Source organism: Mastigoproctus giganteus, chromosome 7 (genome assembly GCF_048544385.1).
Source record: "Mastigoproctus giganteus isolate SK-2022 chromosome 7, ASM4854438v1, whole genome shotgun sequence".
NCBI lineage: Eukaryota > Metazoa > Arthropoda > Arachnida > Uropygi > Thelyphonidae > Mastigoproctus > Mastigoproctus giganteus.
Window position 1 is genome coordinate 159,765,048 of NC_143581.1, and position 27,952 is coordinate 159,792,999.

Below are 27,952 nucleotides of genomic sequence, written 5' to 3' on the forward strand. Positions count from 1 at the left end.
TCCACCCTAATATCATTGCTGATCTTCAGTGATTCGGAGTAGTTGCTGGAGTTGCTTCTTGGTTCCCGCCTAGAGCTTGATGTCATTCATGTACATCAGGTGTGTGAGAGTGTACAGGTTCTTCCTTCCTTCTTTGAGGTTATATCCGTACTTGCTGTTGAGCATGGTGGAGAGCGGGTTAAGTGCTAGACAGAACCACAGTGGACTCAGGGCCTCTCCCTGAAGGATTTCTCTCCTGATGAGGATTGGCCTGGTTGTGATGTTCTTGACCTTAATGGTGGTACTCCATTTCGCCGTCGTTTCTCCTAGGACGTTTATCAGTATCGGATTGACTTTGTAGATGTTCAGCGCCTCTATTAGCCAGCTATGAGGTATGGAGTCGAAGGCCTTGCAGTAATTGATGTAGGCTGTGTACATGGTGCGGCCCTTCTTGTAGGCTTGCTCTATAACCACGGCGTCTATGGTTAATTGCTCCTTGCATCCTTTGCTCAGCCGCATGCATCCTTTCTGCTGTTCGGCCATTATGTTCTGGCTCTCCAAGTGGTCTGATATCTTCCTGGTTATGCAGCTGGTCAGAATCTTGTACACTGTTGGGAGGCAGGTGATTTACCTATATTTCACCGGGTTTCTTGTATCTTCGTCTTTAGGCTTCAGATATGTGATTCCTTGAGTGATAAACTTCGGGATTGTCTCTGGGTGCGGTGTCATTCTGGTGAACTGTTCTGCCAGGTTCTTGTGTGTGCAAGTGAGCTTCTTGTACCAGTAGTTGTGGACGTTATCTATTCCTAAAGTTCTCTAGTTGGGTGAGTTCTTAATCTTCTGATTTACTTCTTTTTCCCGAATCTCCCAACTCTATCTCATCTCTTGTACATCTTTGGTTTTCTTGCGTTATAGTTCTATCCAGGGGGCTCGGCTCTTATGTCTTACTTCCATGCTCCATATGTTGCCCCAGAAATCCTCAATCGTCTTCTCCGAGACTCCTGTAGAAGGCTCTTTGGTTCTCATCGAAGATTCGGTTGTGTATTTTCCTCTGGGAGCTCTCTTTGTATCGGTGTAGTCTCTTGCTGAGTGCGAGGAGGTTCTGCTTCAGTGTATCCAAGTACGCTCCTATTCTCTGATTTTTGGTCTTGTGTTTGCTGTGGACGCTGTCTCTCTTGAGGATGCTCTTCACTTTTCCAATTAATTTCTTACTCATATTGCCCCGTTGGTACTGGGTCAATTGGCCTATCTTGACTCTTAATTCTTCTATCTTCTGCTGAAGTCTTTTTTTACCAAGCTGGCAGTCCTTCTGTTTTTTGGTTCTTCTACTGCTGGTCTCTCATTTCTCTTCCATTAATCCTAGTGGCTGCCATGGCAACACAATACATGGTTGTTTGGATGACCTTCAGTGTTGCACCATTGTTGTTGAAGTAATGAGGTATTATTTGCTGATTGAGGTGGTCTGTGACTCTCCACCAGGTTCTGTTGGGCCTCTGCTTCGGTATCCCGTAGGTCTCTGTGGGGGTCCATTTCTTCGAATTCTGCTAGGGCCGTCTTCCACTCGTCCTCTATTCTGGATATCATGACATCCTCATCCCTTTCCACTTCAGCTGCTGTGAGTTGTATTTCTTCTTGCTCTTTCTCTGGTTCGGTGATGGTATGTTCTTCCTCCTCTGCATTAAATATGTTCTTTATCCTTCAAGTAGTTATTACTTGAATTTTATGATTTCTGATTGATTTTTTTTTTTTTTTTTTTTTAAATTTGGAGTCTTGAAGTGTTCCTGTTAATCCGCTTCCCGGTAAATTGAGAGTCTGCTGTACTTTATTATTACCGCATTTAATATGTTAATGTGTTACTGTGTGTTGAATTTATCAATTAAACTTTATTATACGTACAAGAAAATCACGTTATATATGGGATCAGCAGGTGTTCGCTTATATCGGCAGTTTCAGCCATCCACGGTAGATCTTGAAATGTATCCCTCGTGGATACGGGGGTCTTACTGTATGATAATAATAATAATAATAATAATAATTATTATTATTATTATTATTATTAGCCGTATGGTGCAAGGAAGTCTGAGGCTTTTGCTGCACCAGCGAAAAAAAAAAAATTCTGAGTTACTCTGAGAGCGGGAGACCGTTCTTCCGACCATTTTCTTGAGAAAAAAAATTTATGAGTTATTCTGAGAGAGAGAGAGAGAGACCGTTCTTCCAACCATTTTCTTCGCCTGTAACAAATGTAAACACATTATTGTCGAACCTCTAATGCAGAAATGAAGCTAAAGTAACTAAAGAAGTGCCTACCTACAGAAAGTGTTTTCGCCCGATGACAAGGAGCAGAGTCGGCCTGAAAAATGCAGTTACTTGGCAGGTTGAAATGGTCTCTGATGCCAGCAATTTGCCTTCCAATATAGCCAGGTATCTATTGGCATTTACGGAACCTTTTATAAACTGCAGGTGGCCTACTCCGCAATACGAAATGTACCCCCATATCATTTGGTTGGTAGGGAATTTCACTGTAGACGCCGTACAGTCTGGATGGTATTCTTCACCACGTCTAACGGCGAATCGTTTGTCTCCCATCAGAGCCATGCAAGTTGAATTTCTTCTCATCCGAGAAAGTAACTGACTTCCACTGCTCAGGGTTCCATTTGACATGCTCCTTACACCAAATTAATCGGGCCTTTTTCATTTTTTGTGTGAAAAGGGGCCTTTTCTTAGGATGACGAGCTACAAGTTTATTTTTGAAGAGGCGTCTTCTGACTGTTACTGCACTTGTTACCACTCCTGTATGTTCTTTCCATTCTCTTTTCAGCTCAGACGAAGTATTAGGGTTTTTAAGGCATAAGCGCAGCAAAACGCGGTCCTGTTGTCCTGTTTTGGCGTAGAGACTCGTTTGCATCCGGTTCCTTTTTTTCCTATCAGCAGAACCAGTATTCTTGAGTTTGGAAAGAAATCTACTCACTGTCGACTGATTACAAGACACTGTATAAGCAATATGACGGGAAGAACATCCTTCCTCACGTAAAGCAACGATAGCACTCTTTCTTCGTGGTGTAAACTGCACATAACTCGTCATCCCGACAAAAGCAAGGAATGACCGCAATTCTTGCAGAGCGTGCTTATATAGTTGAAAGTAACTGCTGGTGCAATATTACATCATCACCTACGCGTGTCAATCTTATCTGATGCAATCTGTAAAAAAATATTGTCATATACTTACGTTATTCGGACGAAAATTGTCCCGGCCTCCAAATTCCCAGACATCAATCCCATCGAGCATCTGTGGTTTGTATTGGAACAGCAACTCCAATCTGCGGCGTCTCAACCACGGACCTTACAGGAATTAAAGAATCTGCTGGTTACGTATTGGTACCAGATACCACAAGACACATTTAGAAATCTTGTAGCGCCCATGCCTCGCCGGCTGCGAGCTGTTTTGGCTGCACGTGGAGGACCAACATCATATTAGGTAGGTGGTCATAATGTTTTGGCTCATCGGTGTACTGTATATTACTAGCCACACTGATTTGATGCACAAAAACTTGCGCCTCCGTAGCCAGGTGGGAAGGAGCAGCAGTGCGTAGCACACGCTTCTTGATTAGACCGGGGTTCGAGCCCGTCACCACCAAATACGGAGGATGCGGAAAGGTCAAGGATTGACCACCGCATATCCCGGAGCAATATGGCCTTAGTTACTAATGCTCCTAAAAACCAAATAACAACAACAACAGCACAAAAACTTTTACTGTAAAAAAAAAAATAATGATAATCCTACAAATTCACCTTTACATAAAATTATTATAAATAAAAAAATATTCAATAGGCAGTTTGTGGATATTTTTTTCAGCAGAAGTTTTAAGCATCACATCAGTGTCGCTGGCATTATATGGATGATTATCTATACCATTTCCATAATGCTTCCAAATGCCACTGTAATAATTATCCACCGGGGTAGATCGGTAGATTGAAATCTACTGAGCTGCCAATCCTTTTTCACAGACATAATTTTTTTTTTTTTTTTTTTTATGCCTTGCTCTTTAACTTTTTGTTTATAGAGCCCCTCTATTTAACTTTCCATAAACAGGGATTTTTTCTTTGCAATGCGATGAATTCAGTAATACTTGTAAATTCTTTGGACATTTTAATAGCAATGCACAAAACTAGGGACGAAGCATAAAATACGCGTTAGCTGTATGTTGCTTTCGTGACGATCCAGTTTAATAATTTTTTTTGACAAATGAGGAAGTACTTTCAATATTAAATACTAATTCTGATAGGAAACAGAATTTTAACATGAGAGGGTACATTATGATTAATGTATACCCTGGAACCCAGCAGACAGTGAAGCTTTTGGCACTTTTTCGATCTCTATGGGATGTGCTGAATTGCAAGAGCAAGTGGATGAGAGCCAACTGGCATGCATGACTCCAATACAGAATATTGCAACAGAAAAAAGACTGACGTCTTTCAAGCATCAGAATACCGCCAATTATTTACAAATTGCATAAGTATATAATGTGTAAATAATAAAAGCAAATTACTGTTATGCTCTCAGTACTAATTAGCAGGTGCTCGCGAGGCTTCAGTAAAAACCCATTGATAAGAAACCTTGGGTTAAGAAAACCTGTTGATCTTATTTATTAATTTATATGTTAGGTGGCTCCTGGACATTAGTTCAAAACTCCTCCGAGGTATAATGTGACAATACATATTTTATAAAATGGCTAGATGGCGCCTCTGTAGCCATTTGGGCAGGAGCAGCAGTGCGTAGCACACGCTTCTTGATTAGACCGGGGTTCGAGCCCGTGACCACTAATACGGAGGATGCGGAAAGGCCAGGGAATGACCACCTCATATCCCCAGAGCAATATGGCCTTAGTTGCTAATGCTCCTAAAAACCAAATAACAACAACAATAAAATGGCCAGAATGAGCGTAGTGCTATGTTTATGCAGTGTGTGTGAAAATTTTCGGCCACTCTGCGGCCAAGGAGGCTGCTTCCCAGTACTCGTCGACATCATGTAGACATGTAGACATGTATAGTATCTTATGTAGGACGGCACCTGAACGAAAGTTCAACTCCGTCTTTGTACACTGTGATAGTTACAGAAAGCACTGTAACAGGCCAGAAATGTGTGTAACGTTATGTTCGTGCAGTGTGTGTGTTGTTGTGTTGTTTAGTTGTTTCTGGCCGTTTTGTCACCAGGCAGGCGATCACCTGGAAAGCCTGCCCAGTGTCCGTCTACACCACGGGGAGGTAGGCCACAACTGCGCAAGAACCATGGCCAACCTCAACAGTCACGTACTGAATGTCCAAAGAGGGTTTGGAGCCATTCAAAAGAACCCCGCGCCAGCAAGCCGGCAACAGCGCGCGCACACACACACACACACACACACACACACACACACACACACACACACACACACACACACACACACACACAGGAGACAGGACAGCAGAAGACGAAGAAATAAGGATGAGAATAGCATAAAGTAAAAAAAAAAAAAAAAAATTAAAATAAATAATAATAATAAAAAAAAAAAAAAGTAAAATAAAATCTTTATCCATTTCTTGCCCACATCTGTATGCAGTGCTGCCCAAAGTGGTCCACAAAGAGAAAAGGTGTATTGTCAAACAGAAGTTGTAATGTCATTCAATCATGATCGGCAGGAACAAGTTCTAGATATAATTCTGAATTCTGTTAAACTGGAGTGGTGTCAGAAGTCTCTGGTAGATGACGGTATCACTGAGCAGAGGTTTAGTTGAAGAGAGTCTTGATAAAGGATGAGTCAGAGAAGTGCAGCATCTGTCAAAATCTTTGCGTGTTCTTGAAAGCCACAACAATTTTGTATATGACGTCATCAGGACGACGAGGCAGCGCACGGTTGTATTATGATTTATGATGCATTTTCAGTTTCATTTCTTGAATTAACATTGAGGTTGAGAACCTTCCTGCGATTAAAAGCAGCATTGCAGAAGGTTTGAAGGGCCTGGAAATTGTTGACAGAAATGAGTATCTTCTCACCTCCGGAACACAAGTTTGGTACTGTTGCCTTAAGAGCCGATCTTAGATCCTCGTAAATGGAGCATTCAAAAAGTACGTGAGGAGAGTCTTCCGGTAGCCCACATCGACAGGAGACTGTATTGGAAAGTCTGAATTGGTAGAGTTTTGCGTTAAGCGAACCATGCCCAGTTAGTATGTAGGAGGTAAACAGTGAGGGTGAAAACCATTTTCTGGTGGATGATGAGAGTAGTGCAGTTACGTCGGGAACGAAGTTTTTGGTGATAGCTCCTTTTTCGGTAGAATTCCATCTATTCTGCCAGGTATTCACTAACATATTCCAGCATCTGGTTCGCTCAGTTTTGGGATCAGTCTGAGGGTTAACAATGATTCCCTGAAATTCCACAGAAATGCCTTTGCGGATGTAAAAGCAAAGCCCTCTAAACACAACATGCAAGTCAAGTGGTATGGTGCCTGCAAGAGTCTGTAAAGCTGGAGTTGATACTGGTCGGCAAACGTGAAGTAGGCTGAGAAGAAAGCAACGTTGAATAGTGGATAACTTGGTTTGTACTGTTTTGAGTGCAGTACGTCTAAACCAAAGGCTGGCAGCGTAGGTTGTAATTGGGATTATGGCAGCATTATAAAATAGATGTAGGGTTTTAGTGTTCAGTCCCCAGTCTTGTCTGGTAATTTGGAGCAGCATTGCGGTAAAACTCTTAACTTTGACAGACAGATGTTGAATATGCTCAGTAAAGGAAAAGCGGTCGTCGATGATGACTCCTAAAAATTTGGTGCTTCGGACAAGTGGAAGTGATTTCTTGTCAAGTTTTACAACTGGTGGTCTGCGATAGTCTAATTTTTGTTTAAAAATCATGATCTTCGATTTTGTTGGGGATAATTTTAATTTGTTCTTAGAGGACCAGGACGATAGTTCAAAGAGTACTTTATTGGCATAGAGTTCTAATTCAGATCTTGAGTTTCCATTCACTAAAATGATAATGTCATCTGCATACGCAAGTTGTTGCACATTTTGAAATTCAGTCGTCCTAAGCAGCCAATCATCGAGAACTAGGTTCCAAATCAAGGGACCTAAAATTGATCCTTGGGGGCAACCACGGGAGACAGATCTGTTAATCTTCGTGCTTTTAGTGATGACGGTGACGGTGCGATCAGCAAAATAGTTTCTAACAAGTTTATAAAGCTGAAGAGAGCAGTGATTGGAACGGAGTCTGCTGAGGGCACTTTCCCACCATAAATTATCAAAAGCGCCCTCAAAATCGATAAAGATTGCCATAACGTACTTGGAAGTGGAGCAGTCAATGAGGTGGTGGAGTTCTAATAAGGCATCTTCGCATCCAAGCCCTTGCCTAAATCCGTATTGAAGAGAGGATGTGGAGCTTGTGGCTCCCTGCAGTGTGGTTATTTTATTGGCAATTAATCTCTCTAACACTTTTCCCAGGTGAGAGAGCAAGGCTATGGGGCGGTAGGATCTCGCATTATCTAGTGGCTTACCAGGTTTATGTAAAATCTTAAGAATGGCGTGTTTCCACGGTTTGGGAAACGTTCCAGTATTTAAGCAGTTGTTGAATAATTTAAGTAGAACTTTGGGCCTTAGGTCATAAAAGTGTTTGATAAATATGTTGTCAATCAGGTCATCGCCAGGACATTTGTTTGACTGAATTTTATTCAAGATTGAAGTAAGTTCTTCTGCAGTGAATGGACTTGTTTCTTCTAAAGGAAGGTATTTTTGGTTTAGATCACGAATAGATAGATGGTGTGAAGTGTCAATAGTGAGATCATCGTTAGGCAGCAATTGGTCCAAGATGGCATTTATGGAGTCTGTTAGTGTAATAGTTTCCATACTGTTGGAGGTAATGGAGTTAAAAATGTCACCCAAGATCATTTTATTTTTAGCAATTTTATAGATGACGCCCCAAGGATTATTATTTCCAGACGTACGGACAAAATTGTGCCAGGATTGCAATTTGCTTTCATAAATCAATTTTACGTATTTTCTTTTGAGAGTTTTGTATTCTTCATGTAATCTGTTGACTTCTTCTTGAGGCCAAGTACGCCGTTTACGCTGAAAATTTCTTCTGGCTTTATGTACAAGTTTCCGAGTAGAGGATAGTTCGTTATTCCACCAAGGTGTGCAGTTAGTTTTTAGTTTCTTTTTATGCGTAGATTTCTGAATTGCAGTGATGATAATGTTTTGAATCTGCAGTGCTAGTTGTTCGGTGGTAAGAGATTTAAAATTTTCTAGGTTGTCTTCAGGCAATTGAGAGAGAACGGAACGATTAAAACGTTCCCATTTTATGTTTCTAAGAGAGTAACGTATGAGATTACGAAGAGGTTGTTGAGGAGGAAGAGTTGATCCCAGCAGGAAGACGATGGAGCGATGGTCACTTGTCGTTAGGTCAGTTTCTACGTGCCAGTCAATAATATAAGGAGCAATACGGGCTGTAGCTAGAGAGATGTCTATGTTTGATTCACCCAGGGAATTGGAAAAGGTACATGGCTGGTTTGGTTGATTCAAGACGGTAAGCTGATGGGAGAAGATGGTATCCTCAAGCAGTAATCCCCGCGCTTTCCTCGGTGGACTAAATCCGCACCAATAAGGAATATTGCAGCAAAACGAATCCCGCCAACAAAAAAGAGGGGGGGGGGATATGAAGAAATAAAAGAGAAAGAATTACTAGAGAACCTTGCATAGTGACCGAATGCTAGATTCTGGCATTTTTGAATACAAATTGTTTTTTTTTTTCTCTTGCCAAGTCACTTTTTTTTTTCTTTCTTTTTTTTTTAAATTAGCGAACCTGTCGATCAAAAATCAGCTTATCACTGCTTATCACTGCCTGCTTCCGTTTTATTCTGAAGATAAAGTGCATTTAAAATCGATTATCGGGAAAAAAATTGACTACCTGCAATACCTTCGGCCCTAATTGTTTTGGATTACCGAGGCTACTTACTATAATTAATATTAATCATATCGGTGTTGGTACGTATGTTTGTGCACTATATAAAGGCTGTTTTATGACATAAATTTGAACATAAAGAGTTTTTATCATTTTACACCATTATGTAATTTACGATTGATATTTATTACTTGGAATTTTTTTAAATACGTAGAAACTTATTTTTCTTATTTCTAGCTGTAAAATATGCTCCTACATATACAAATTTTTTTATATTCCGTGAAATTTTAAAACACCCTATATATATATATAAAAGAGGAAAAGTTCTGTGCTTGTGTACCTACCGGAAAATCCTGTTCAAATTTAGGTAAAAATATCTGTTTCATGCATGAACTTGGGCTGTTTATATTATGTATGCGACAAGGTGTTACCAGCTTATAATTTTTACCTTTTGAACTATTTCATTGTTCTGCATGATTCAAAAGGAAATGTCATAAAATGTCAAGGTTCGTTGTAACATTCGTTTTCAGCAGAAATATGACTTCATTGACCTCTACATCGATGTTAATCGAAATAGTAACAATAATAACTTTATTAATTATTACTATTTGTGAGCCTCTCTTATGAATACCTTCTAAGAAAAGTGGAAAATCGTCCATCAGTGCCCAATTAGTGAATTTTCATAGATTCTATAACACATAATCATCAGTTATGTGTTATTGATAAAGAATAAATAAATAGAAGGGATCCTCAGTGACAGTGTAGTGTTTTCTACACTTGTTTGGAAAGGCCAACTCCCGTTTTAGACAGAAGGAATTATTAAAAGCTTCTTCAATCGTAACTGAGTTAGCCGATTTAGAGGAGCAAGGTTTTAATCCCTTCGGTTATTCCACGTTTTTCAGCCGCACAACACGCACGTCGTCCCTTGGACTTTTTATATGATACTGGTTTTGGAAGGCAATGGAAAACTACAGTATTGAATCTGCATAACGTGCTTGGGACGTCCTGATTGTTCTGCATTCACATCGTTGACGCTCTGTAGAATATTATCACACGAGAAGAAGAAACAGAAGACTCTTTGGCTACCTGCTTTCCAGATATGCACTTATTGGGCTGAATAAACGTATCAAACAATCACTGTGACGCATGGTTCGCAGTTTTTATCCTGAGTTGCGCCAAACAAATTCATCCTCGAGTTATTTATTATTATTATTTTTTTCCTAATTTAATCAGACCATTCACTTTTCTGATGTTTAACTAACGACTTATGAGGGAAGGTAGAATATACAATATATCCCATAAATCCTTGGTTAAAAAAAAATTCTGTTTTTACTACCTATGTGGACATAGGTAGTAAAGTACAAGATACAGACTGCAAGACCATAACCGCCACTGTTAACTCCAGTTTGTGGTCACGTGGATTTGAACCGCTTCGTTCGCAACCGGTGAATGTTCACTGTCACTGACAGTACTTATGGTATAGTATTTTATTTATTATTATTTTTTTAAGACATCAAACCACCATAAACTTCAAAGTTGCAATCAAGCTTGTCTGGAGACTACAAATATAAGCGGGCGAAATCCTCATGTGAAGAAAGGCAAACTTACTTTTTGAAATATGCTTTTATTATTATTATAGCCGAGGCAAATTTGTTAAGTGCAGCCTAGAACTTTTCTTTCTTCCTATCCACAGTGAGAAGACTATTATGTCATTCCAGCCAGCAGCACTTGTTTCTAAGTATCAGTGTTCATGGTTTACTTTGTTTTTGTTCATTTCACAAAAAAAAAAAAAAAAAAAAAAATACTCGCTCATCTTATTTTCATCTAAATGATTTTCATATTTCTTAAAATAATTTTTTTCAGTGATTTTCACATTGCTTCGGAGATATTTGAAGCATACGAGTTTAATTTTTGTTTCACATATTACTAAATTCTTGCCATCGTTCTGTCTCTCTCTCAGCGGGTATTTCTACGGCATGATCAACACATGTCATTCTTTGACGATAGCCGATAATTCGGGTCAGAGTTCTCTTAATGTTACACAGAAATTCCACTCGTGGCAGTGCGAACTTTGTCCCTCTTCTTTCTCATGTATCTATAAAAGTGTGGCTTCGTGAACCTTGTAGGATAGTCCAAGCAGCTTGGAATACCATCTTAAGTGCGAAGGTGAGTTCACATTTAGGATTAAAAAAAAAAAAAAATTGAATTATTCATAATGAATTTTTATTAATTTTTTAAATGATTACAGAATGAAATAAAATAAAAAAATTTCAGATATGTTTAGGAGTATTCCATAGCCAGGAGCAGATTGTCCACACTGTATTTGAGCATGACTCCGATAGATGATATAGTGACAAAAATCACACCCGTTCATTTAATTTTCTTCTAATATTAAAATAACTTATCTTATTAGTTTTAATTAATATATAAATGTCTGTATAAAATGATAATATAAATATGATATATTGGCATGCGAAATTAATGTGTTATAGAAAATAATTCGCCTGTAACCTCATGCGGTGGTTTATTAATACTGTAAATGTACTTGACTGTTGTAGGCTGTTAATTAAGCAAGTGAATAACGTACTTCAGTTCAGTAGAAGATAAGGGGATGGAAAGTTTTTATTCCATTTCCGTTAAACGCAGTGTGTAACTGTTTGTCAAGGAATCTGGGTCTTATATTGTATGGATATAATGGGTATGGATATAATTTTTTTTCATGGTCTTTCTATAAAGCCCCCCCCCCCTGGCGTTCAGTAACGAGGACTCCGAGAGTCAAAAATTCATATACTAATAGTATGTTGTTATTATAACCGATAGGTTTTTGTAAATAGAATCTTCGAATAGGGATAAATTAATTTAGAATTATCCCTTAATACAACAAGCTTATAAACCACAACAAGTTTCATATATGTGAATGATATTTATTCGACTTCTGGAATTAAATTTATTAACATAATTTACAAAAAATCCAAAATAGACATGTAAACCGACTAAGCATATAAATAAATAATGTTATAAATGATAATAATTAATTAAAATAAATAGAAAATTCAGCAGTTCATTGTTCCAATAAAACATTAGCTGTTATAATTTTTCAGTTATTTTTATATTCACATATGTCCGTTTTATTTACAGATGATAAATGTATCATTTTCAAATGAGCGATGCTTTTGTAGAATTTAAACTTTTGCTTTCATATAATACGAGGGCTGTTCAATAATGATTATAAGTTTTTATGAACAACCGTACTGCTTGCTATTTCTATCTGAGCTGTGGAATTCAAGACCAAACAAAGTTCCATCACATAGCAACTGCGCATGCTATGCGGTCGGTCAATTTTATGCCTGTTAAGTTTCGCCTACTTAACAATGAACCTGACACCCCAGGAACAGTATGCTGCTCTCAAATTTTGTTTCCGATTCAAGAAAACATGAAATGTTAAAAGAAGCTTATGGTGAATCTACGCTTCCATATAGCACAGCAGGTGGTTTAGGATGTTTAAAGATGCACGTGATCAAATCGCAAAAATCGGTGAATCTTATGGTGAATCTACGCTTCCACATAGCACAGCAGGTGGTTTAGGATGTTTAAAGATGCACGTGATAAAATCGGCAGTCCTGTATCTCCAACCACTGATGTCACCACAAAAACCACAAACACTGCTTCTGTAATCGTGAGAGAAGATCGCCGTATAACAGTAATGAACTGCAAAGACATTGAGAACATCAGTAGGAAGTGTGCAGCACAGTATTCTCCATAATATTTGCATATCACACTTGTTTGCGTATGGGTTCCAAGACTACTCACACCTGAGTAACAGCAAGTTCGCATGTGGGTTTGTCAGAAGCTGCAATGGATGATTACTGAAGATAGTGAGGCTCTGTACAAGGTGATAACGGCAAATGAGACATGGCTTCATCATTTCGACCCAGAGAATAAGTAACAAAGCTCTGTTTGGAAGTCTACGCCATCGACAAAACCGAAAAAAGCAAAAGTTGTGGCTTCTGCAGGAAAGGCTATGGTCATCTTTTTTGACATTCAAGGAATGGTTTACCAACATGTTTAATCCTACACTTGTATAATTAGTAATAATATTGTTTTTTTTTTCTCTCCTATCTATCATCCTTGTTTATTACATTGTATTAGCCTCTACTGTAAACCCCTGGCTTTCATGGCTTTTAGCCGTGAAGGGTATTTGTACGGCATGTGCCTTTGTATGCAATAAAGAGTTTTTCTTCTTTTTTCTATGTTGTGCCACATCATGCAAATGTTACGGGACCTTACTATAGAACTGTACTGCACACTTTGCAGGATCGCATTCGTCTCAAACTACCAAACTGCACGCTTGTGGGTGGATGCTGTATTTCGACAATGCGAAACCTCACATTGCTCACACTGTCATCGAGTACTTAGCCAGCATTAATGTAAAATGTGTTCCTCATCCACCCTACAGCTCCAACCTTGAACCCAGCGATTTTTTTTTTTTAATTCCCAGAGTTAAAGAAGGAGCTGCGAGGAAAACGTTTCCAGTCGTCGGAAGGTGTAAAATCATCGGAAGCGATTCTCAAACGCACATCAAAAAATGGCTTCCAACATGTTTTTGAAGAATGGCAAACACGTTCCATTAAGTGCATTTCATCAAATGGGGTCTACTTTGAAAAGGACTATCAAAATATGGATGATTAATAATGAAAAAAAAAATTATCATTTTTTTTTTATTGAACAGTCCTCTTATGATACCGCAACCCCTGTATGGATCAGTTTCGAAAAAATTCTCCGGGAGGTGACATTTTCCTGTAAACCATAGTGCATGATGTTAATATAAAGTAATCCGTTTATGTAAATATATTTACTGTGATGTGATTACGTTGAATAAGTTTTTCCAACGTTCATTCACTTTGCTACAACATTATGTATAACACACTTCGGTTACTATTTTCTTATTGGCGATATCGTAAATAAGATGAGTTATAAAGTTCATTAAATTTATAATAACTATTAAAGTTATTTAATTTTTTTTTTGTTAGCGCATCGGTTTCTGTGGCCATAATGCACCTCCCAAAGTTTTGGGATTTTTACTCTGATCCAAGCCGGGATTCGAACTCGCTACCTTTGGGTTGCTAGGTACTTTACCAACCTGGCTAGCCCGGTCGGCATTAACGTTATGATAAAAGCTCATGAACAGATGAAATTCGCCATGTCATATTTCCTTGCCTCCTGTTTATTACGTATTTGTACAAGCAGGGCCGTGATGAGGTATTTCTTCGAGAGTGTCATCCCTCTTCACCAAATAATTATTAGTAATGGGCATAATAGAGAAGTTATCGATTCATTCTATTATACTTATATTAAACTCATATTATTCAAGTGATTAGCAGTGATGGCACAATCGAGAAGTTATAATTTCTTCATTCGATTATGGTTGGCAGTTAGGTTTACTTCGTCAACAACTTGGTTAGTAAGAATTGTTCTCCCAAATGTACCGAACAAATCTTAGTACTTTATTTGTTACCCTTCGTTGTTTTGAATAATTTTGTTCAATGAAATTTTAAATTGGTTTTAAATCACCTAAATTTTAATTTACCGGTTTCATATCAAATGGCATGGTTAGGTTCACAAGGAATAAAAAAAATATCAACTTCAGAATTTATAATATAATATTATTTAATGAAATATATATATTAACAACGTCAATATTCTTCCATTCCTTCGTGTAGCCGAAAGGGTTTTTCTTTCTTTCGGCGTGTTCGCATACGCGTAAAGCATTTTATTCTCTTCACTGTCTTCATATAGAAAGTAACTCGACCCCAAATTGACGGGCTTCGATGAAATTTTATATTTCAGTCGTTTTCATAAATTTGGCTAACTGCCCCAAATTTTATTAAAACCGGACTAATAGAAATTCGGAAATTTTTTTTCGTAAAATTTCGAGTTTCTCTATACATACACTGGTGTTCAAAGACAGTGCATCACCTAGGAATTTCACATTTCTAACCTTTTTTCGCGATGGTATGTTACATTAATGACTAGCATCACAAATATAAACAAAAGATATTTATTAATAATTAAGGCAAAGCTAAGTAATATTTCACAGGTGCTCTCAAAATATTCCAAAATGAGCATTTGCAACCTTTATACAACAGTTTTGGTAAACAAGACAATTATGGCTGAAATGTTATCAGAATTCCACAATTTGCATCTGTTTATCATTAAATGGTAAACAAAATGAAAAGTTCACCAGGTGCAAACTAATATTTAGTTGAACCACCTCTGGCCCTGATGACAGCAGCACACCATCGAGGCATTGACAAGGTCAATTTCTGAAGATAATCAACTGATAGTTCGTGGTTCCAAACACGAATTATGGCTTCCTGAAGTTCACAAACGGTCTTTGGTTTCTTAATGGCAACTGCAGATTCCATACGATGCCAACAGTTCTCTATAGGATTCAGGTCCCGGCTGTTTCCTGGCCAGCTAACGGTTGTAATGGACTTTTCTTCCAGACATTTTTTCACCAGCCAAAATGTAAACAAATTACTGTCGAACCTCTAATGCAAAAATGAAGCTAAAGTAACCACAGAAGTTCCTACTTACACTTTCCGCCCAATGACAAGGAGCAGAATTGTTCTGAAAGATGCAGTTACTTGGCAGGTTGAAATGGTCTCTGATGGTTGGCAGCAATTTGCCTTCCAATATAGCCGGGTGTCCATTCGCATTTATGGAACCTTTTGTAAACTGCAGGTGATCTACTTCTTAGGACGACGTGCTACAAGTCCATTTTTGAAGAGGCGTCTTCTGACTGTTACAGCAATTGCTATCACTCCTGTATGTTCTTTCCATTCTCTTTTCAGCTCAGACGAAGAAGCTTTACGGTTTTTAAGGCATAAGCGCTTCAAAACGCGGTCCTCTTTTGGCATAGAGACTCGTTTGCGTCCGGTTCCTTTTTACCTATCAGCAGAACCAGTATTCTTGAGTTTGGAAAGAAATCTATTCACTGTCGACTAATTACAAGACACTCTATAAGCAATATGACGGGAAGAGCATCCTTCTTCACGTAAAACAACAATAGCAATCTTTCTTCGTGGCGTCAACTGCACGTAACTCGCCATCCTGACACAAGGAAAGAATGACTGCAACTACAGTATTGCAGAGCGTGCTTATACAAATTTGTATAGCTGAAAGTAACAGCTGATGCAATATTACGTCATCGCCTAAGCGTGTTAATCTTATCTGATTCAATATTACGTCGTCATCTACGCGTGTCAATCTTGTCTGATGCAATCTGTAAGAAATATTGCCAATACTTACGTTATTCGGACGACAATTACAATTTTAAGGGGTGATGCACTTTCTTTGAACACCGGTGTAAATTCAAATATGACCTTTACCCAACAAGATAATATCAGATTGATATTATCTTGTTAGGTAATTTATCTTGTAAATTAACAAGATAATTATTATCTTGTAGTTCCCTGGAAGGTTTTAGGAACAATTACGATTCAATATCCCCCCCCCCGACCCAGTCTCCACAAAGAAATCTATATAAACGAAAGTATTTAATTGATATAGATTAAAATATAAATTAAAGTGTCGGAATTACTTTAAAGGAAAAGTCGGATAGATATTAAGTGTTCATTGCATGCTTTGTTGTGGGAAGTTGAGAGATAACGCAAGCCACGGCGCAATAGATGTTGAGATTAAAAAGTCAATAAGGAAAAAAAATTAATAAAATAAAAACATTATTATTATTTTATTTGTTTAATTTTTTTTTGTCAATTATTCAAAATGAATTTAATTGCTTAAAATGTAATATCAAGGTCTCGGCCGAGCTCCTTGAAGATGAATTGCGGGCTCGATTACTGTAGACCCCCCCCCCCCGACCCTTGTCGGGACTGGTTTTGTTGGTCGCCGTGTGGTGGCTTTAGGTATAATTTCGATTTCGCTCCCCCTTCTCTAGTTTTTCCCGCACATAAAAGTTGCCGTAAATGTGGACGCAGTTCTTATCTTTTTCAAAATTTCAGCACCTATTTAAAAAGAATATTCCTCCGGACTTTTGTAGCAAATATCGGGTTAATAGCTCAATAGCCCCCTCCCCTCAAATAGCGCTATACAAACCTCACTGCACAATTTTCCTTCACGTACTAGTAGCGAGATTTTGGTAAAGACTTCCTGAGTAAATATAGAAGTTTTTTCATCGCTAAGGTTTGTTTGTTTGTTATTTGGTTTTTAGGAACATTAGCAACTAAGGCCATATTGCTCCGGGATATGCGGTGGTCATTCCCTGACCTTTCCGCATCCTCCGTATTTGGTGGTGACAGGCTCGAACCCCGGTCTAATCAAGGAGCGTGTGCTACGCACTAGTGCTGCTGCTCCTTCCCACCTGGCTACGGAGGCGCCTACTAAGGTACATTAATTTGAGAGTGTACATAGCGTTTGGGGTGACAACCGGTGGTTCCCGCAACTGCGCATGTTTTAATTTGATAATCGAAAGCGTCTGAAATGTAATGTAATCCATACACTATCTAACATTGTAATGTATGCATTGCTTACATTTCGTCTATCTGCCATTGAGCATGTTGATTTTGATCAAATATAAAATTTTGATTGATCAATTTTATGTTTGGGTTTTTTAAATGAATTCGTCGTCATCCTAATTGAACCAATAGTTGTGGAATTTTTTATTCATTAAATTTCGAGATAAATCGAAGTACGAGTATATTTTAGATGTTCGGGCATTGCTCTACAAGGAAGTTTAGATTGACACCAAATTTCCGAAAAGCTCTTTTAGTTTTTTGGAAGGTGTTCAAGTCGACTTCGATTCGATATTTCCACCAGTTACCCCCTCCTGTAGAAGTCTATATTAGTTTCTGATGAAACTAATATAGATTTCTAATAGGAGTCAAACGGTATCTGATTTAAATTTTAATTTTATCGATTTATATTTTGAAGGTACAAAATACTGTACTTTTTAGTTACTAAAACTGGTTAAAGCTACTTGTCGGGTACATTGTGAAACTTTTCCTTCTACCAATGACGGTCTAAGAAGCTCCTTTTAACATCAAACTATGTCCAGCTGAGAACTTGTACAGTATAACATGCAGACCACAGAAATTGAAAATGAAGAGAATGAACAAAATACACCAAGCAAAAGCAATAGCAGCCAGTGAAGCGTTTAACACCCTTCAGTCTCTACTACTAGGGTAAGCCAAATCGAAACAAAGAATTGAATGCAAATGCTTGAATAAAGTATAAAATTTTGCAGTGGAAATAAACCGACATCGTTCAAACAGAAAAAACTTGACAGTTAGTTTAAAGCTGTATAAGCATGTAATGTGATTCATAAATAATGTATGCAATGTGTAAATTTATCTCATTATTTTTTTTTTTTTTTTTTGATATATTACATTTATAATCGATTTTCCGAAAAAATCTAGGTTGAACTCCAGATTATCGGTACCCCTTGTCACCGTGTTGCAGGCATAGCCAAATTCGGGACGAGTACAAGCAAAAGAAGTGTGGGTTTTTTTAATTGACTTTCATTTTTGACTAGTAAAAAAAAAAAAAAAAAGGTTAGGTTAGTTTAAGCCAGTAATTCGGGACGGATTCAAGCAATAGAAGCCACTTCCTCCGGATGTGTACCAATAATCTTGAGTATAGCCAAAATCTATTATGCGAAAAACTCTCGCTGTTCTAGTGTATACAGTGCGTGTCACGTGGATTCTTGCTGCTGCTGTAGATTTTCACTTGTTTGACGAATATTTACATTTTCCCCGGGTGTATTAGACTTGTTTTCGCCATGCTATGTAGATTGCCATGTTTCATCGTATCAAATGAAGGTGCAGCCTAGGAAAACGCTTTGTGTTTATATATGCATACCTTGAATTTGCATACCTTGTGTTTATGTATGCATCCGTCTTGTTATCTGTTTCTTATTGAATTGTGTTACCAACATTATCATCGTTTTTATGTTGTATAAATGGAAAATGAAATACACTGCGATTTTTTTTTCCATATACTGTATTTCATTAACATATTTGTTTTTCCCCAGATCCCCTGTTTTGTCGGTAGCTTAGTCTTGCAAACATGGTGCTTTGTACCCGCTGCGGTTGGTGAGAAATTGTTGTATTTGCTTCATTTCTACCTTTTTCAAGAAGTTTTAATTAGTGGATACAAAATAGTTTTAAATTACAAATCGTTTCAAAAATCGAATTATCTGACCCTGTATTTACAATTTTTTGAAACTAAGGAGGGTAAGGCTGCTGGTAAAAATTGAAAGGGAGTGGCTATATAGAGGGGCTTAGAGGGGAACAGGTATCCTGTGTGTTATCAGACACTCAGCCTAAAACACTGATGGATCCAATATCTCTCTATTACAGAAGATTTAGGAGAAGTCCGGTTGGCCTGCCTCCCTAAAATCCACTCATGCACACCTTCTCGATGGTAAGCCCTGTTACGTCACTTAGGTGGCAACGAACGTGTAGAGTGGTTCTCTTCAAGACGCCTGGTCAGCGTGAAGAGGAAAAGACCAAACCCTCCAGCAATGAGAGCACAACAATACAAATGGCCCTCAGTCCCCAGCAGCTTTCACTCTCCCTCTTACGGCAGCGAGAGGATCAGAGTGGAAGCAGAGGGTGCTAAGAATCTCTGGGTACGACCAGGCTGCCATGCACGGAAATTGAACTTGGCCTGTTATAACGTACGATCACTCATCGGTGAAGACAGGATATTAGAACTGGAAAAGGAATTAGAAAATGTGAATTGGAATATCATCGGTTTGGCTGAAACAAGAAGAAGAAATGAATCACTTATAAGTTTATCAAGTGGAAATCTGCTGTACACCAATGGAAACAGTGAAAGGAGTGAAGGTGGAGTTGGGTTTCTGGTCCATAAAGATTTTAAAAACAACATTTTGGAATTCAAAAGTACATCACCAAGGGTGTCAAGACTAATACTCAAGATTTCTAAGAGGTACAAGCTAAAGATTATAATGATTTATGCACCAACATCGAGCCATGATGATGAAGAGGTTGAAGAAATGTACACTGAAATTGAGAGTCGTGTAGATGAGCAGAAAAACCACTACACTATTATCATGGGGGACTTCAATGCTAAGGTTGGAAAAAGGCAAAACAGCGCAGAAAGAGTAACTATAGGAAATTTTGGAATTGGTGAAAGAAATGATAGAGGTGAAAGACTTGTGGAATTTGCAGAATCTCAAGGAATGTCAGTAATGAACACTTTTTTCAAGAAAAGGGTGAACAGGAAGTGGACATGGAAGAGTCCAAATGGATCAACAACTAATGAAATCGACTTCATCCTCACTAACAGAAGATATATTGTGAAGGATGTTACCGTCCTGAATAAGGTAAATGTTGGAAGTGATCATAGAATGGTAAGATGTACACTTGATATAGATGTAGGAAAGGAAAGGAAAAAACTGACTCGAGTAAATAATACAAAGGTCTTTGAAATAACAGAGGAGGAGAAAAAGCAGTATGTACTGGAACTTAAGAACAAGTTTGAGCTTCTGCAGACTGCTCAGGACCAAGATATCGACGAGGAATATTACAACTTTCTGAAAGTGATAAAGCCCAAGAAACCTATAGGGAAACAGAAATCCAAAGAAGAAAAAATTAGTCAAGAAACACTTGTCATGATGAACCAAAGACGACAAATGAAGAGCACGAAAAACACTGACAGGGAGAAAATTGAGTATACTGAGTTATGCAAAGCCATTAGAAAGAGACTCAGAGAGGACATAAGAAGATTTAACACAAGAAAAGTAGAACAAGCATTAAGGGAAAACAAAGGATTTAAATCAGCAGCCATGAGCAGTAATACAGAAAGACAAATGATACTGAAACTGAAGAATAGCGATGGTGTACTTATAAACAGCAGAGAAGGCATAATTCAAATAGCAGAAGACTACTATAGAGAATTATACAAGGAACGAGGGAATGATACCAGCAGTGGGGAAGATGGATTGCAAAGTAGCAACACATACGACATACCCGATATTCTTCCTGATGAGGTAGAACATGCATTGAAGAAAATGAAGAATCGGAAAGCCCCGGGGGAAGATGAAGTTACTGTAGAGTTGTTAAAATTGGGAGGAAGAGACATAACACAAAAACTGGCAAGGCTCTTCACAAAGTGCATTAGAAAAGGTGTGATGCCTAAGCAGTGGAATAATGCAATCATAGTTTTGCTGCATAAGAAAGGAGATAAATCAGAAATTGGAAATTATAGACCAATTAGCTTGTTATCCCATATCTACAAGTTGTTCACAAGGGTCATTACTAACAGATTAGAAAGAATACTTGATGAGAATCAACCGAAAGAGCAAGCTGGCTTTAGGACAGGATTCTCAACTATGGATCACCTTCACGTAATATCACAGCTAATGGAGAAAGCAAATGAATATAAAACACCATTATGCCTGGCATTTGTGGATTATGAAAAGGCATTTGACTCCATACAGCATAAGGCAATGTTTCGGGCACTGGAAAGACAAGGCATAGATACTCCATATATTATGATTTTGAAGAAAATATATGAGAGTGCTACATCCTTTATTAGACTAGACAAAGACAGTAGCAAATTTAAAATCGAGAAAGGAGTTCGACAAGGAGACACAATATCTCCGAAGCTGTTTACTGCTGCCCTTGAGGAAGCTTTCAGAAGATTAGACTGGTCACAGAAAGGAGTCAATGTGAACGGAGAGTACCTAAACCATTTACGATTTGCAGATGACATTGTGGTCATAAGCCACAATCCCAAAGAATTAGAGGAAAATCTTAATCAGTTATGCACAGTTAGTAAGGATTTTGGACTAAAGATGAATATGGCTAAAACAAAAGTAATGATGAACAAGTATGCCACGGAAAGGGAAATAATGATTGAAGGAGCAGTAATTGAAAAGGTGGAGTCATATACTTATCTGGGACAAGTTAATAGCTGTAATAATGATAAATGGCTGGAAGTCAAGAGAAGAATAAATTTTGGATGGATAGCATTCAGGAAATATAGTCACATACTGAAGAGCAATATCCCAGTTTGTCTGAAACGTAAAATAATGAATCAATGTATACTCCCCACCATGACTTATGGAAGTGAAACTTGGGCACTCACCAAAAGAATGGAAGAGAAGCTGAGAACTACACAGCGAAGAATGGAACGAATTATATTGGGAATCAGACTGTTAGATAAGAAGAGAAACACATGGATTAGGCAGCAAACTCAAGTAAAGGACATTCTTATCAAAACTAAAGAACTAAAATGGTCTTGGGCAGGACACATAGCTCGAAGACATGATGACAGATGGACTAAGAAAATAACAGAATGGTACCCAAGAGGAGCTAGAAGAAAACCTGGAAGACAAAGGCGGAGATGGATAGATGAAATTCATGAGTTTTTGAGTAGTAAATGGATGGCCAGTGCTCAAAACAGAAGGAACTGGAAAGTTGCTGGAGAGGCCTTCATCCTGCAGTGGATTGAAAATGGCTGATGATGATGATGATGATGATGATGATGGCTATATAGAAAGGTTAAGTACCTCCGATTTAGACTCAGTATATGCATATTACAGTCATTATACAATTTTTAAATAAAAATTAGCTTTAGATTAGTTTTTCGAGTATCGTTGTTTGAAATTTTTTTTATCACGTGCTAGTGTAAGGACGCATACTACGAATTTTGCCAGCCTACCGCAAATTTATAAGTGAAGAGATGTGAACTTTTTTCTGAGAACTTCTTTTAATTTATTTTTATATTTTAACTTTACTGATCCTTCCCTATTTTTGGACTCCGTCCAGGAAGATCAGACGACCCTGCGGAAAGCAACCAGGGAATGATGGGCAGCCTGGCTCATGGTATAGTGGTGGTGGCGGGCAAAGCAGGGCCACAGGGGCCCTGCGGTCAAGTAGCCAGAGAAACAACAAATCCAACACAATACTGTACACTTACAACATGCCACATATACGAGTACTTCTGGCATTTACAGAGTTTTGTATACTTGTTATACCACAAGAGAACTGATGGTGCAGTTGTGGGAGACCACCGGTCGTGCCTTAACCCAAACACTGTGACTCTTCCCTATTAAATTCCCATGTTGTGACTATAACTATAATATTTGCATCTTACTAATTTTATTAACAACATTAACTCGGCAATGATACAAGGTCAGGGCAGTATAGTTAGGAATATGATAAAATTCTTCACGTCCATAGGCCAATTTACACATGCACAAATGATTATCTACCTGCCTGATTATCCACATTAAGATTTGGGTTTCCGGGAATCAGGAGACACTTGTCGTGGCAGTAAAATATAGGCTTCTTGACAGTAAAAGAGAATAAGGATAAGGATTAGCTTCGTATATAGAGACCAGTAGTCTTAATTCAAAAAAAGTAAATTGAAAGAATTCATACTTCATTTTTGCGGATATGCAAAGTTTAAAGGGTTAGAAATTTCGTCTCTCAGCGACCATGTTGGTAAGACGTTGTTAGAGTAGGTGCAGGGAGTTACAGTTGTCATTTAGTGACAGAAACAGCAAATCGGACATCTACACGCATTCACGCAGTTTGATTAATTTTGAATGCTTTCAATTAAACATGGACGCTTTATGTCCGCATTTAAATTGGTATGTGTACCAAATCACGTAATACATAAAATTGGATCATGTGTGAGTGGTAAGTAATTACAATATTTACAACTCAGGTTGCTCTTTTTCAGTGTCTTCGTCTTTGCATTAAAAAAATTTCTGTATTGTGGCCTGACGTGGCTGAGTGGTCATCGCAAGAGCAGTATTACAGGCGTTTGGGTTGACCATGATTCGAGCCCACGTGATCGCTAAATGGGATTAATGTATATATATTTTTTTAAATAAATACTGTAGTTGTAAACTCCTCTGACGTATGTGGTAGTGCCGGGGGATAAACAGAACATTTGTTTATTGATACCAAAGTATACTGATATTATCCACTGTAGATCATACAAGTATACTAGTGTCGAATATTTATATCTTAAACAGCACAGAAGTCATATGGCAGTGATTGTGGTTAACCATAGTAATACTAGGTGTCTTACTTTCAATATAACTGAATAAGATAGTTTGCATATTTTTAGTAATTCAGAAATTCTAATTTCAGGGGTCTATGTACAGGAAACATCTTAGGATGGCACGAGGCGCTGCTGAAAACAAGAGACCGGAAATGAAGAGTCGTTTTGTCGAAAGAGTTGCTAGTATTCCAGTTGTAAATCTTGCTTGGGGTTACGCTTCTAATACTTATGAAAATCTCAAAGAGTCTAACAAAATCTTCAACTTCACATTAACAAGTGCAGAAAAATCAATATCCTTTGTAGCGGAACAAGCGAAACCAGTTGTTCTAAGATTTGAAAAACAAAGTAAGTGATGCGTGACTTTTACGAACAAGTCAGTAATAGATACAATATTGAATAATTTTTTGCTCATTTCATTAATTCTTTGGTATATAAATTCCAAATAAATAATATAAGTAAAAATATTTGCGATAATAGACTCAAGTGTGAAGTATGCAAAATATAACCTGTTGGCCTTGCAGGAGCCAGGAAGAAATTAATGTGTTGCTAGGCGCCTTTAGAGGTCTGCAATATAATTATGTAATCTTCTTGAAACACCTTTTAACAATGTATGACATGTGTCGACGGTAATATTTCTCAATTCTTCCAACAGAATAGTTTCTGATTGAACAAGTACACTGGTGTTCAAAGAAAGTGCATCACCCCTTAAAATTGTAATTGTCGTCCGATTAACGTAAATATATGGCAATATTTTTACGTTAATCGTTAAATCTGATGCAATTTTAATTGCATCAGATAAGATTGACACGCGTAGGTGATTACGTAATATTGCATCAGCTGTTACTTTCAGCTATATAAGCACGTTCTGCAAGAGTTGCAATCATTCCTTGCTTGTGTCAGGATGGCGAGTTACGTGCAGTTGACGCCACGAAGAAAGAGTGCTATCGTTGCTTTACGTGAGGATGTTCTCCCCGTCATATTGCTTATAGAGTGTCTTGTAATCAGTCGACAGTGAGTAGATTTCTTTTCAAAACCAAGAATACTGGTTCTGCTGATAGGTAAAAAGAACCGGACGCAAACGAGTCTCTACGACAAAACAGAACCGCGGTTTGAAGTGCTTATGCCTTAAAAACCGTAAAGCTTCGTCTGAGCTGAAAAGAGAATGGGAAGAACATACAAGAGTGGTAGCAAGTGCAGTAACAGTCAGAAGACGTCTCTTCAAAAATGGACTTGTAGCCCATCGTCCTAAGAAGAAGCCCCTCCTCACACAAAAAATGAAAAAAGGGCCGATTATGTTGGTGTAAGGAGCATGTTGAATGGACCCCCCGAGCAGTGAAAGTCAGTTATTTTCTCGGATGAGAAGAAATTCAACCTGCATGGCTATCGGGGAGACAAACGATTCGCCATAGACGTGGTGAAGAATACCATCCGGACCGTATGGTGTCTGCAGCGAAATTCCCTACCTGCCAAAATGATATGGGGGTGCATTTCGTATCGCGGAGTAGATCACCTGCAGTTTATAAAAGGTTCCGTAAATGCCAATGGATACCTGGCTATATTGGAAGGCAAATTGCTGCCAACCATTAGAGACCATTTCAACCTTCCAAGTAACTGCATCTTTCAGGACGACTCTGCTGCGTATCATCGGGCGAAAAGTGTAAGTAGGCACTACTTTAGTTTCATTTCTGCATTAGAGGTTCGACAGTAATGTGTTTATTTGTTACAGGTGAAAAATTGGTTGGAAGAACGGTCCATTACCACTGTTAGCTGGCCAGGAAACAGCCGGGACCTAAATCCTATAGAGAACTGTTGGCATCACGTGGAAACTGCAGTTGCCAGAAAGAAACCAAACATCCTTCGTGAACTTTAGGAAGCCATAATTCGTGTTTGTAACCATGAACTATCAGTTGATTATCTTCAGAAATTGTTTTTGTCAATTCCTCGACAGTGTGCTGCTGTCATCAGGGCCAGAGGCGTTCAACTAAATATTAGTTTGCACCTGGTGAACTTTTCATTTTGTTTTCCATTTAAAATGATAAACTGGAGCAAATTGAGGGCTTCTGATAACATTTCAGCATAATTGTCGTGTTTATAAAAACTGTTGTTAAAGGTTGCGAATGCTCATTTTGTAATATTTTGAAAGCACCTGTGAAATATTACTTAGCTTTGCCTTAATTATTAATAAATATCTTTTGTTTATATTTCTATCTGTGATGCTTGTCATTAATGTAACATACCATCGTGAAAAAGGGTTAGAAATTCGAAATTCCTAGGTGATGCACTTTCTTTGAACACCAGCGTATATTGCACTCCGTAGATAAGCCCCACACATTATTCTAATTCGGCCGCAGTGATTCTATGGGATTCAGATGTGATTTAAGTGGACCAGTAATTAGTATCAAAACAAAACAAATAATACCGTCACACGCGTATTATGTGTGCAGACATGTTGAAAAGCGCGGAATCCCGAGCCATAAAATTGTTCGCATTGTCGGAAGAATGGCGTTATAGAGAATCTCATATAATGGTTATTTCTGCAAGATATCCAAAAAAAAAAAAAAACATTCCTTTAATACCGTACAAAGGAAAGCAGGCCCAAACCATCAGACTTCCACAACTGTACTTCCCATTCGGAACAATTCAGTCTTTTTCGAAAAACGTTCTTCGAGATGGAGTCCCGCCGAACTGCTTCCATCTGATGAAAATTACATATACAGTATTGATGTACTGATCACGTAATATCTAGCATGTTAGAGTGGGTGTAGCAGGGAGTCGAGTTTAATTGGGACGTATGTTATTTCTGGTGGTACTCTAACTGAGATGTTGGAGTCGCCCCACAAAAAAATTTCAAGTTTAAAAATAAACACGCAGTTCTATTGGAGTTAGAAAAATGTAAAATTTTATGAAACAAACACTCATTAATAAAATTTCTTGTTTTTAATAATCGCGTATGTATATGATATTACTGCTGCGTGTGATGAACCAGAACGTCGTTTCGGCACGGAGTTGTCCATTTCGAGCGAGACTTACAAAGTTAAGAAGCTATTTAAATTACATCGATTTGGTTTTGCATTAGCAACACTTACCTATTACTACCTCGTGGGGCCGCCTTTTGTCTGTAATACAGCTCGTACACGTCTTTGCATGAACTTCAAACACGGCTTTGCAGGATCTCCTATGGTAGTGCTATCCATGCGTTGTACAATGTGCCCAGTAACCGGCAGCGCATTGTTCAGGTGACTGGTCGTAACATCGAATGTCCTTTCTAGTAGGTCCCAAACATGCCCATTTGTGTTAAGATCGGTTGAGTTTGGGTGTCCATTGGAGAATGGAGAATTCATGATCATGTTCCTGAAACCAGTTAGCAACCTGCCGGATGTTGTGTCATGGCGTATTTTCATGTTAATAGACACCAGAGTTGCCCGGATACACTGTCATCATGAAGGGGTGTACTTGGTCGGCCACAATATAAAGGTATAAGGTATAAGGTATAAGGTATGTTAGTGTCTAACGGCTCCTGGGATTTCTCCCATCTCCGCGGGTGTACATTGTATCGGGGCCAGAGATTTGAAGTGTGTGGGGGTCATGTGCTGTGTATTGTGTTGTGCCCTTTGTTCCTCCGGTCTATTAGCCGCCGAGCCCCTAGTGGGACCCGACGTTACCACACCATGCCACGGGGAGGCTGACCGGGTGTACCACTGTAGCTAGAGTACTCTGGCGGGTCCTGCCACCTACTTTCCTGGGATTTCAGTGGCTAGGACCAGATTTAAGAATGAGATGATCGCTGTTTCTTGAGCAACGGTTGTAATTTTAACAGAGCGTAGGGTTGTTCGCTGATAACTTGTTCTAGGGCCAAATAGGTCGGGCAGTAATTTTGATGTTTTTAGATTTAGACCTGTGGGGGCATGAGTGTGTGTGTATATAAAAATATATATACACACACACCCACACACAAATATATATATATATATAAACTAAAAAAAAAAAA

The 27,952-nt window shown here is 38.4% G+C and overlaps 1 protein-coding gene across 1 annotated transcript in view; it reads left to right on the forward strand.

The window, feature by feature from the left end:
• Positions 1-10,935: 10,935 nt before the first annotated feature.
• LOC150083287 (lipid storage droplets surface-binding protein 2-like) overlaps positions 10,936-27,952 on the forward strand; it is a 143,227-nt gene continuing 126,210 nt past the window's right edge. The window contains exons 1-2 of the mRNA XM_090378464.1: positions 10,936-11,067; positions 24,054-24,309. Of these exons, the coding sequence (XP_090234590.1) occupies positions 10,936-11,067; positions 24,054-24,309 (388 nt within the window). The remainder of the gene's footprint in view (positions 11,068-24,053; positions 24,310-27,952) is intronic.